This window comes from Neophocaena asiaeorientalis, unplaced genomic scaffold (genome assembly GCF_003031525.2).
Source record: "Neophocaena asiaeorientalis asiaeorientalis breed wild unplaced genomic scaffold, Neophocaena_asiaeorientalis_V1.1 scaffold29, whole genome shotgun sequence".
Classification (NCBI taxonomy): domain Eukaryota; kingdom Metazoa; phylum Chordata; class Mammalia; order Artiodactyla; family Phocoenidae; genus Neophocaena; species Neophocaena asiaeorientalis.
The window spans coordinates 4,829,165-4,840,766 of NW_020174423.1; the positions used below are offsets into that span (position 1 = coordinate 4,829,165).

At 41.8% G+C, this 11,602-nt stretch overlaps 1 protein-coding gene across 2 annotated transcripts in view; it reads right to left on the reverse strand.

The window, feature by feature from the left end:
* LAPTM4B (lysosomal protein transmembrane 4 beta) overlaps positions 1-11,602 on the reverse strand; it is a 71,229-nt gene that overhangs the window by 16,681 nt on the left and 42,946 nt on the right. For both annotated transcript variants that reach the window (XM_024756628.1, XM_024756629.1), the window contains exons 5-6: positions 11,166-11,264; positions 7,306-7,401 (exon numbers count right to left, since the gene is read on the reverse strand). In XM_024756628.1, the coding sequence (XP_024612396.1) occupies positions 7,306-7,401; positions 11,166-11,264 (195 nt within the window). The remainder of the gene's footprint in view (positions 1-7,305; positions 7,402-11,165; positions 11,265-11,602) is intronic.

Consider the following 11,602-nt stretch of genomic DNA (forward strand, 5'->3'; position numbering starts at 1 on the left):
TGAGACTGAATTCATATACATAAAGCCCGCACCGCAGAGCCTGGCAGATGGCAACCACTACCTAAGTGTCTGGGGAGAAACCCCCAGTACAAAAAGCTACAGAGCGGGAGACAGGACAGATGCAGAGAAGAGCGAAACCTCACCGGAGTACTTCAGCGCTTGGCTGGATGACACTTGTGGGAACACCGCTAAGGAGATGAGAGAGGGTCAGTTAACTTTCAAGGTCTGGTCCTACCATTCAGGTGAGTGATTTAACGTTTCAAGTCACAGTCACAGACCAGACACGTCCTGGGGCTTCATGCTCACTCTGTGGCCCCTCACTATCAACTACCACTGCTACGTCTGACAGCTCTCTTCAAATCCTCTCCCTCTTCCTCAGGCCCTCTGCATCAGAACTGCATCGTCTTCATCACTGTAGTGATCTGGACTACGGAAACGGTCTCCTGGCTGCTCTCTCTGCTTATCTGGGATGTTACCCAGTCTATATCAAAACCTCTCACATTTTTTAAATTAAAAAAAAGCAAAAGCGGGGCTTCCCTGGTGGCGCAGTGGTTGAGAGTCCACCTGCCGATGCAGAGGACGTGGGTTCATGCCCCGGTCCGGGAAGATCCCACATGCCGCGGAGCAGCTGGGCCCGTGAGCCATGGCCGCTGAGCCTGCGCGTCTGTAGCCTGTGCTCCACAGCGGGAGAGGCCACAACAGTGAGAGGCCCGTGTACCGCAAAAAAAAAAAAAAAAAAAAAAAAAAAGCAAAAGCAAAAGCTTAGATCATACAAACTACTAAATTACAAGTGAAAAGAGATATTGAGGTATTATGAATAAGATGTCTCTCTTGGGGCTTCCCTGGTGGTGCAGTGGTTGAGAGTCCACCTGCCGATGCGGGGGACACGGGTTCGTGCCCCGGTCCAGGAGGATCCCACATGCCGCGGAGCGGCTGGGCCCGTGAGCCATGGCCGCTGAGCCTGCGCGTCGGAGCCTGTGCTTCGCAACGGGAGAGGCCACAACAGTGAGAGGCCCGCATACCGCAAAAAATAAAAAAAAAAAAAAAAAGTCTCTCTTTTATTCCAGTACTTACTAGGCCGGAAGCTTCAGAGCCAATAACTCACAGGCTGGAGTTTCAAATCCTCTACGGACCCCCTGGTTCATACAGGCAGGTGACAGTGGTGAAAGGTCTGTTTTGTGAGGTATGTTTAACATACATGAATCTGAAATGCCCAGGACTGAAGGAGATCTTCAGAGCCAGCCTCGTTACCGCCTTTAAACGAAGCCTTCCTCACATAGTTTCTGAAAATCAGTTATGACTTTTCTGAAGAATCTGCAAGATGATGACTATACATTCATCTTGGTAACAGTCTAGTTTCTCAGGTATGAAGGAACTTCTGAAGTCTAAAAACTCTCTCCTGCTATCAATTTAGTTCATTCCCTCCCCTTCTGTCTCTGGGGGTGGGATGTGGGAAAAGAATAAACAGGACTCATGTCACCTAGTCAAGAACTTGTTTCTAATCACATGTAATCTATGCCTAGGAAGTAATGAACAAACTCATTTTAAAAGCAGCAGGAGGGAAAAAAAAACAATGGAAATTTTTATGCACAATTTTTGAAAGTCATTGAGACAACTGCTAAATAAATCCACCCCACCTCCAACCCTTCTCAGTCAACTGAGAGTGTTTTGTGGCTTTCTGACAGCCCAAGGTCAGCCTCAATTAATCTCAGCCTCTCAGGGATATCTACAGGGAAATGACTGCTGGGGAGATAATCTGGCCTTCACCAGGTCACTGACTTTTTTCTTAACTGTGTTTTTCAAGCAGTCAGGATCAAAAGGCAGCCCCACACAACAAAACACTTTTTTTTTTTGCCATGTGGCTTGTGGGATCTTAGTTCCCCGACCAGGGGCTGAACCTGGTCTCAGGCAGTTAAAGTCCTACCCACTGGACCGCCAGGGAGTTCCCGCCAAAACACTTTTTGAAGTCAGAACAATAAACCTGTATATAGTGTTCACCAAGATTAGCACCTGCAATATGATATGGCATAACGGACTCCATGAAGTTTAAAATTTTCCTATTTATCCCTAAATAGCCATTTTCCTACATTGCCCAAGACTATGATCCTTTTATCTGAAATCAGAATTTCGGATACTACTTTGGATAAACATTCATCTCACTGTTTTTAAAGTGCCCCAATTGATTCCCTCCTTGTGGATTTAACGCAACACTGGGTACTGCCATGACTCAAGTCTGCACTGGTACTAGCAGATTAAAAGGATTTTTCAAATCTTGATTTGCATAAATTTTAAGGTGAAAGAAATCTGTTTCTACTATTTAGTATTTTAATACATTTTTCCTCTTAAGGCCAGATTTTGATGAAGGTAGGGGAGAGAATGTGGTATTATGTAATATATATCCAGAATCTGATTTCTATTGAAAACAATGTTCTAAAGGGAAGGTTCCATCTCTCTAGGGTACGTAACCGTGTATGGCAGTGACTCAAAGGGACACCTTGGGATATTTTAAATTTCCAAGGAAAACACTAGAAAGCCTGTTAGGTACTACACTAACTACTACTATTAAGTTGTCTGGACCTGACTACTTAATGAAGAAAGCAGCTAGGTATGTCTTCTAGCCTAAGGGCATCATGAAAAAAAATACCAAGACCCTAAGAGGCATTATGAACTAACAGAGTTTGTGACCTCTCTGTCTTAAGGCATTTCTTTCAAAGGTTTTTGCTTTGCTTTAGTTAGGAAACTGGAGCAATCAATCCATAGAATGATCTCCAATATATAATAACGCTATCTATTCTCCCTGAGTAGTATTTGGAAAAGTAGATCTTTTGTAGAGAATATGTGTTAGAGAAGAAAAAAGCAGCACATTTATTTTCTACCAACAAGAGCCCCAGTATCTTTCCACAGAAGTCACCCTGAGACTCTTCAGCCTGGGAGAAAAGCCATCTGGCTTAATACTTGATAGGAAGTGAAAGACACAACGTATCTGTGTGGATTCCCCATAAAGACATGGACAAAAGAGAAACATACGTGATGACCACTATGAGGATCTTAATATAGCTATGGAGACCAGGGAAAATGACAGAACTAGATCATTCCAGGCCCCACTTAGGATCTCAGAGTGAGGCTCCAGTATTTTTTTGTTTTTAATTAGAACTCCTTTGGTTCTTGAACTCCTTTCGTACTAGTCAAAACAACCTTTAAATATGCAGAGCCCCCTTTAAAAAAAAAATCTATTCTCCAACCCTAGAAATACAGATTATGGTCTCTACTGAAAGGAAGCAGGGGTCCTTGGAGAAATAGCTGATTCCAGGTGTGGAACAGGATATGAACAAGATGAGCCCAGAACGGCAAGGAAGCGATCACACTACCAGAGTTGTGTAAAAAGACTCAGATGCCAACTTGAAGACGCTCCAACTGGGCAAAGACAGCATAATTAGGACACTCATAAGGATGTTAGCTATGGTGTAGCTGTTCAGAGGAAGATTTTGGGTTTCCCCTGAGAAAGTCTTAAAATAGGTATGGAACAGTAGGTAAATTTTCTTTACGGTTACTGATAAAATTAATCAAAATAGCTGTACTTTTCAACGGAACATCCCCAGCTCTTCTAATAACAGGCCTCTTTTCATTAGTTCATTTATTACATTAAAAAAAAAAAAAACCCTCACTGGCCATCACTAGAGAATGATGGACCAACTTGTCATTTTGAAAACTGATAAACAGAACAAAAGCACATATATTTATCATTGTCCCAAGTACCACTGGGTAACTAAATACTACTCGAGGGAAAGTTTCTCTTTATAGAAATATTCCAGCTAATATATGAAAAATGACAGCATGTCATCATATTGCAATTCCAAATGAATTGATGATATCAATGGTTGCTGACATCCCAGAAAGACAGAATCAACCAGACATCACCTGCATCCTGATGGAAGAAAAATTATCAACTATAAAGCAATCTTACAAAAAAAGGAAAATGGGAATATAAATATAGGAAGCGTTTAGATCCAACCACTAATTTACTGGAAATACAGAGATCTGTATTATAGGTATGCAATCAGTAAAATCTAGTTTGTGGGCCAGTTGTTTCTTTAAAAAAATTACAAAGTCTTAAAATGCATACTGACTCACAGATCCTGTTTCAAATAAATTGCTAGGAAAATTAACAGGAGTCGATTGAAAATCTAAACACTCACTGGATATATTTTATATTAAGAATTATTATTTTAGATATAATAAGTACTCTTTAGAAAAATATCCACAATACCGTTATTTTTTAAATATTTATTTATTTATTTTTGGCCGTGCTGGGTCTTCAGTGCTGCGCACGGGCTTTCTCAGTTGTGTCGAGCGGGGGCTACTCTTCATGTTGTGCGCAGACTTCTCATTGCGGTGGCTTCTCTTGTTGTGGAGCACAGGCTCACGCTCAGGCTTCAGTAGTGGTGGCGCGTAGGCTCAGCAGCCGTGGCTCACAGGCTCTAGAGCACAGGCTGAGTAGTTGTGGCGCACGGGCTTAGCTGCTCCGTGGCATGTGGGATCTTCCTGGACCAGGGATCGAACCTGTGTCCCCTGCATTGGCAGGTGGATTCTTAACCACTGCGCCACCAGGGAAGCCCTATTTTTTAAAAAAACAACCTTTAAAAACGCTGCCAGAAAGCTGAGACTTCAGGTAGTGATCTATTAAGTGGACTATCCGTGCAAGCTATGAGAAATGATAAAACTCCCTTCCCCAGGAATACCATTCTTTGTTTTAAAAAGGAAAAAATGGTTCGCTGTGAACTTTTAGAAAGTAGAAACAAATCATCAGTTTCCTTATCTTAAAAATGGCAAGTTGGGGCTTCCCTGGTGGCGCGGTGGTTGAGAGTCCGCCTGCCGATGCAGGGGACACGGGTTTGTGCCCCGGTCCGGGAAGATCCCACATGCCGCAGAGCGGCTGGGCCCGTGAGCCATGGCCGCTGGGCCTGCGCGTCCGGAGCCTGTGCTCCACAACGGGAGAGGCCACAACAGTGAGAGGCCCGCATAACGCAAAAAAAAAAAAACAAAAACAAAAAAGGCAAGTTGATACAGAATGACTGAGAAGATAATGACCAATAATAATGATCATCAAGCAATTCCCCAGGACCTTCTGTCAACACACAAGGAAACAATCACAGCTGGCACTAGTCCATGGTCCCAAACCCTAGTTACTACAACTACTGCCAAGCTGGAAGCCTTTCTGAAGAAAGGTCTATTATTAGAAGAGCTAGGATGTCTAGCTGGAAAGTACAACTATTTTTGAGTGTATGTTAGCCTAAATACAGCTTACCTGCTATCCATACCTAACTTTGAATCTTTCAAAGGGTGGAAAATAAAACTTCCTCTAAAAAGCTAGTTGGATGCATTTTAGCAACTCACTCATGATTCGTAAATTCTCCAAGCACCCCAATTTCTACAATTTCAGAATATCCTTTGATTTCAGGTGTATTTATACAACGTGTACCCAGCCCTTCCACCTTGCTTCTATTAAAAATACACATAACCCTTCAGAAAGCAATGAAAAAACAACCACCAGAAGTATACCAAACAAACACATGTGATATGGGCGTTATCTTCGCTGAGATACTTTTCAAAGATGGTAGTTTTGTAAGTCCCACACATTCATAATATTTAGGATGGGGCTCTAACATACCTTGCTTGTTTAGCAGCTCAAACTTTTTAGACTTTTCATTAGCTCAGCAGGGCAATAAAAGTACTCTGAGATATCTTTTTAAAGAAAAAACAGAAAGATACTGATAGATAACTAACACTCAGAAACTCAGAGAGAAGGAAAAAATTCTGTACACCAGTAATTTTATCAAAATTATAGCAACTATGAACAGTTATTTCTTTAAAGAGATGTACTGACCCAAGAGGGATTCTCTAAAGGGTTAGTAGGCAGGATGTGTCTACTGTGATCAGTGCAAAGGATTCTGCACGGCCCCCAAAGGGCCCCCCAGCACCTGGGCACGCTGGGTTTGTACATCTGATCGCGGCAGAGCCTCCTCTTAAACCACTGTTCATGCACTTCTGATTCAAACCAACGATTCCCTGCTGAGGACTTAAGAAAACTATTCACGTATAACACGCTTTCTCTCAGAAATCCCACAGAGATCTCAGTGATATCAGCTTGCACCTGTGTATTTAGTATAAAGTCTGAAGTTGTTTTATCCCCATTTTATTTATTTATTTATCTATTTTTGCGGTATGCGGGCTTCTCACTGTTGTGGCCTCTCCCGTTGCGGAGCACAGGCTCCGGATGCGCAGGCTCAGCGGCCATGGCTCACGGGCCCAGCCGCTCCGCGGCATGTGGGATCTTCCCGGACCGGGGCACGAACCCATGTCCCCTGCATCGACAGGCGGACTCTCAACCACTGCGCCACCAGGGAAGCCCGATGTGCGGGGCAAGTTTTAAAGATACAGTAATCTCTGCCATTCTTATCTACCTATAAAATCACATTTTTACGTTTAATTTCACATGTCAAGTGAGACAGTATAGTCAAACTATGCAGAATTGATACCTAGAATTACCTACCATGTTTTTTTTTTTAAATAAATTTATTTATTTACTTTTGGCTGCATTGGGTCTTTGTTGCTGAGCACGGGCTTTCTCTAGTTGTGGTAAGCGGGGGCTACTCTTCTGTGTAGTACGCGGTCTTCTCATTGCAGTGGCTTCTCTTGTTGCGGAGCACAGGCTCTAGGCACGCGGGCTTCAGTAGTTGTGGCTCACGGGCTCTAGAGCACAGGCTCAGTAGTTGTGGCGCACGGGCTTAGTTGCTCCGCGGCATGTGGGATCTTCCCGGCCCAGGGCTCGAACCCATGTCCCCTGCATTGGCAGGCGGATTCTTAACCACTGTGCCACCAGGGAGGCCCTACCATGGTTTTTTAATAATGCAGGTTTAGGATACGTAAATGTTGGGACTTCCGTGGTGGTCCAGTGGGTAAGACTCCGCGCTTCCAATGCAGGGGGCATGGGTTCAACCCCTGGTCAGGGAACTAAGATCCCACATGCCACTCAGCCAAAAAAAGGAAAGATACATAAATCTGGAGAGGCACATATATTATCTATTTGTAATATTTTTTTAAATGAACCAGAGTTGAGCCAACTAGATTTTAATGTCTTGTAAGGAAAACAAAACACATTTCATTCAACTATGAATCCTTTGATGACTAAGTAGCTCGTGAACATGTTTCAACAACAGTAAAAAAAGCAGCAAACACTAGAAATATTTATAAGCCATCGTATAGTGGATGTGTGGAGATCTCCACGTGAAGTGACATCGCACCTACCGTAGTGTCATTGCCGGTAACATAAACCAGGACGTCAGAGGAGTTCCTGCCATTGATGTATCGGTAGCAGTTCCAAACACAGCTAATCAAGTAACCCTGTAAGTAAGTAGCGATTGTTAGAGATTTAATTTTCAAAGTTCAGACAATTTACGATATCATCATGAATAAAGCCATATTGCAAAGTGTTCATTTATATAAATTTTAAACACACATTAACTCTACTAAACCGAGAAGGCTTTAAAATTACAAATGTTGGATATAGTAGCTTTCTGGCCAAGGGTGATACTGTAGCCTTACTACACAGAAGGTGATGGGGAAGGGTGGGACTGAAAGGAGAAAGAGAATTTCCAAGAAAAGGAAGTTGAAAGGAGCAATTGCCGCAAACATTTACTGCCCCCAAAGAGCAATCAATTCATTAGCCGATTCTCATCACACTTTAACTCTGGGTCTTTCGGATCGTTATTCTATATCATTATATATGATTTTATAATACAAGTCAACTTAAAAAAAAACAACGTTCATAGCACATTAATTTGCTCTGTGATCAGTACAATTCACTAAAACATTTCCATTTTCACAATGAAATATCCACAGAAGATAATTAAAATTAAGGTCCAGAATAAAGACATGCTGGAAATAGAAAGCATGAGCTCATGGGAGATGTTTAAAATACGAAGTCTTTGTACTTTCATTCCAATCATGTGCAATCAGATTAAAACAAAATGATTTCAAAGCCCCTTTCTAGCTTTGAAATTCTTTGATTAAAAGGTTAAAGATGTGGAAAAAACGGAGCCCTCCTACATTGCTGGTGGGAATGTAAAACGGTGTTGCTTTAGAAAACAGTCTGGAAGTCCCTCAAAAGGTTAAACAGTTAAATATGGGGACTTCCCTGGTGGTGCCGTGGCTAAGAATCCGCCTGCCAAGGCAGGGGACATGGGTTCGAGCCCTGGTCCGGGAAGATCCCACATGCCGCGGAGCAACTAAGTCCGTGCAGAACAACTACTGAGCCTGCGCTCTAGAGCCCACGCACCACAACTACTGAAGCCCACACGCCTAGAGCCCATGCTCCACAACAAGAGAAGCCACGCAACGAGAAGCCCACGCACCACAAACGAAGACCCGACGCAGCCATAAATAAATAAATAAACAAACATTTAAATGTGACCCGGTGGCTCCACTCCAAGGTATATACCCAAGAGAAATGAAAACATATGTCCACACAAAAACTTGTGCACGAATGTTCACAGCAACATTATTTGTAATAGCAAAAGAGTAAAAACAATCCAAATGTCTGTCAGCTTAGGACTGGATAGACAAAATATTCCACTGTATGGTATATTCATACAATGGAATATAATTCAGCAATAAAAAGGAAGTTCTGATAACACGCTACAGCATGGATGAACCTTGGAAATGTCAAAGAAGCCAGTCACAAAGGACCACATATTATATGATTCCATTTATATGAAATGTCCAGAAGAAGCAAATCCATAGTGACAGAAAATAGATTAGTGGTTACCAGGGGATGGGGGTAAGGGCAAACGTCACATGGTCAAAGTGTTCTAAAATTACATTGTTTAACCACAGAGCTGTGTTTATACAACTCCGTGAATATATTAAAAACCACTAAATTGTACACTTAAATGGGAGAACCTTATGATACGAGAATTATATCTCAAGAAAGTTGTTTTATAAAAAAAGAAGACGTTTAACAACAAAAGGAGTGCTCGCCAACACTTTTCAGAAGTGAGGTAAATGTTCTGTTGTGTACTCAGAATGCTGTCTTAAGCTGCATTCATACTTTTGGTTTTTTTAAATTTATTTTTGACTGTGTTGGGTCTTCATTTCTGTGCGAGGGCTTTCTCTAGTTGCGGCAAGCGGGAGCCACTCTTCATCGCGGTGCGCGGGCCTCTCACTATCACGGCCTCTCTTGTTGCAGAGCACAGGCTCCAGACACGCAGGCTCAGTAGTTGTGGCTCACGGGCCTAGTTGCTCCACGGCATGTGGGATCTTCCCAGACCAGGGCTCGAACCCGTGTGCCCTGCGTTAGCAGGCAGATTCTCAACCACTGCGCCACCAGGGAAGCCTGCTGCATTCATACTTGGTGGTGATTATTTCCTACAGTGAGACTTTCTGTGATAATGTTAATATGAAAATGCATAATGCTATTTTAGTAAAGTGTTTTCTGAATGGCAATTATCTGAAACCAGAGATCAACAATGAGAAAGAGATGGAAAGGGCATTTTTCTTGAACGATATGTTGAATTTACTCAAATCTTCAGTTTACTCAACAACGCTCTTGCTTCTCTATTAAAACAAACAAACAAAACCCTGGACTCATTGAGAATTTTAATACAAATAAAAAAGGAATGCTTGGACATATTCTGTTGTGTACTATGTAAGAAGTCATCCATTATTTTAGCAGTGAACAGAAGTTTCTTTTAAGACAAGAACTCTTTCTGATGTGAGGCCTCCAAAATGACAAATCTATAACTGAAGGTTAAACTGCGGAGGGGAAATACCCAGTGTCTGGGGCCCTATAGGCCCAGTCAGCATTCTTGAATGGCCCCTGCAACACCAGGAGCGTTCACCCACTGAACACTGTGATGGGAGAAAAACCTGGCCTGTTGTCTCTAAAGTTATTTCAATGACCAATAACTTATTTCAATGACCTTATTTCCTATTTGACATTTCTGTAATCTGGAATAAATTAAATATTTGGTATATTTCCCAAACATACTTGAAATGACAAGAGTACATCCATCATCTACTTGCAGAGCTAGGCGGTAAGCGCTGTTCCCTTTACCAACTAAGGACAGAGCAAAACTGACACATGTTGTGATTTGGGTTCCCAGGGAATCACTAGTGATAAAACTTATTAAAGAGTAACAGTGAATTTAGGTTGTGAGGGCTACTAATCAGGTAAACTGTTATGTGAAACTGTAACACATATATGTGTTCATATTTGTTTAAACTAATAATGACTGAGTCTCCACAAGGGATAGAAAAATGAAGGCAGGGTCTATGTTCTCAAGGAAATGCAGTCTGGTTAGTAGAGATAGATACATATATAATGAAATATTAACACATTACACACAGGTTGGAGACAGTGCTGTGAACAATCTATAAGATGCCTTTTATTAGGTCATTATGATAAATAATATTGTTTGCAGTTGATAAAAGCACCACAGACAGGGCAGGGATTTTTCTTATTCACCACCAAACCCTAGCAGCTACAACACGGCCCGGCACACAGGAGACCCTCAGCAAATGTTTACTGAATAAATAAATGAATGATGCATCTTCCCATCCATTAGCTCAACTAACCTCACAGTCACCCTTCACAATGTTTTCTTAGCTATTACTCCTATTTAGTAAATGAAGAAACCAAGGCTCTGGTCACATAGCTATGTGGCAAGCCGCAACTAAGGAGCCCACCTGTTGCAACCAAATATAGTAAATAAATAAAAAAATATTTAGGGAAAAATCCCACAAATTACAAAAGAATGTATATAGAGACTTGTAATGGATGCTATGGTACTTAATACACACCACATAAATGTACAACATTATATTAATTTATTTCCATCCAAATAGATTTTAGAAGAACCCTGGGTTCTTCTAAATGAAGAAACCAAGGCTCTGGTCACATAGCTATGTGGCAGTGACACAGGCCTGTGGAAGTCTGGTTAGTGTTTATCTTTCTCATATAGATAAGAGAAGGAACAGAATTGTGAGGAATTCAAAAAGCCGCTCAGAAATCTAAAACAAGATAAACTAACGGCAAGTTTTCTTACTTCTTTAGCACTCATGAATACATTTAGTAATATTTAGACCGTAAGTAAAATCTTCATGCTTACCTTAAAAGTCAAGATAATGCTGATAAACAGAAGAATAATAAGGACCAAACAGGTAGGATTCACTGACATGATATCATCTTTGTAAGGAAAATCAGGAGGCTACAAAAGAAAAGTACCTCATTAGCAAATCTCATTAATGATCCAGGATTCTATTCCATAAGCATTAACCAGATGTGCTTATCAGAAAGCAATTAATTAGAGCAGATAGTTATTATTTAAGGACACTACAACATTTCTAGTCTACCTCTACTAATGAAAAAGCTATAAACAGTGTGATAGGGAGAGGCTAGTCTGTTCTTCATTCAGGCAGCAACTCTCAAAAAGAAAATTCAGGGCTTCCCTGGGGGCGCAGCGGTTGAGAGTCCGCCTGCCAATGCAGGGCACGCGGGTTCGTGCCCCGGTCCGGGAAGATCCCACATGCCGCGGAGCGGCTGGGC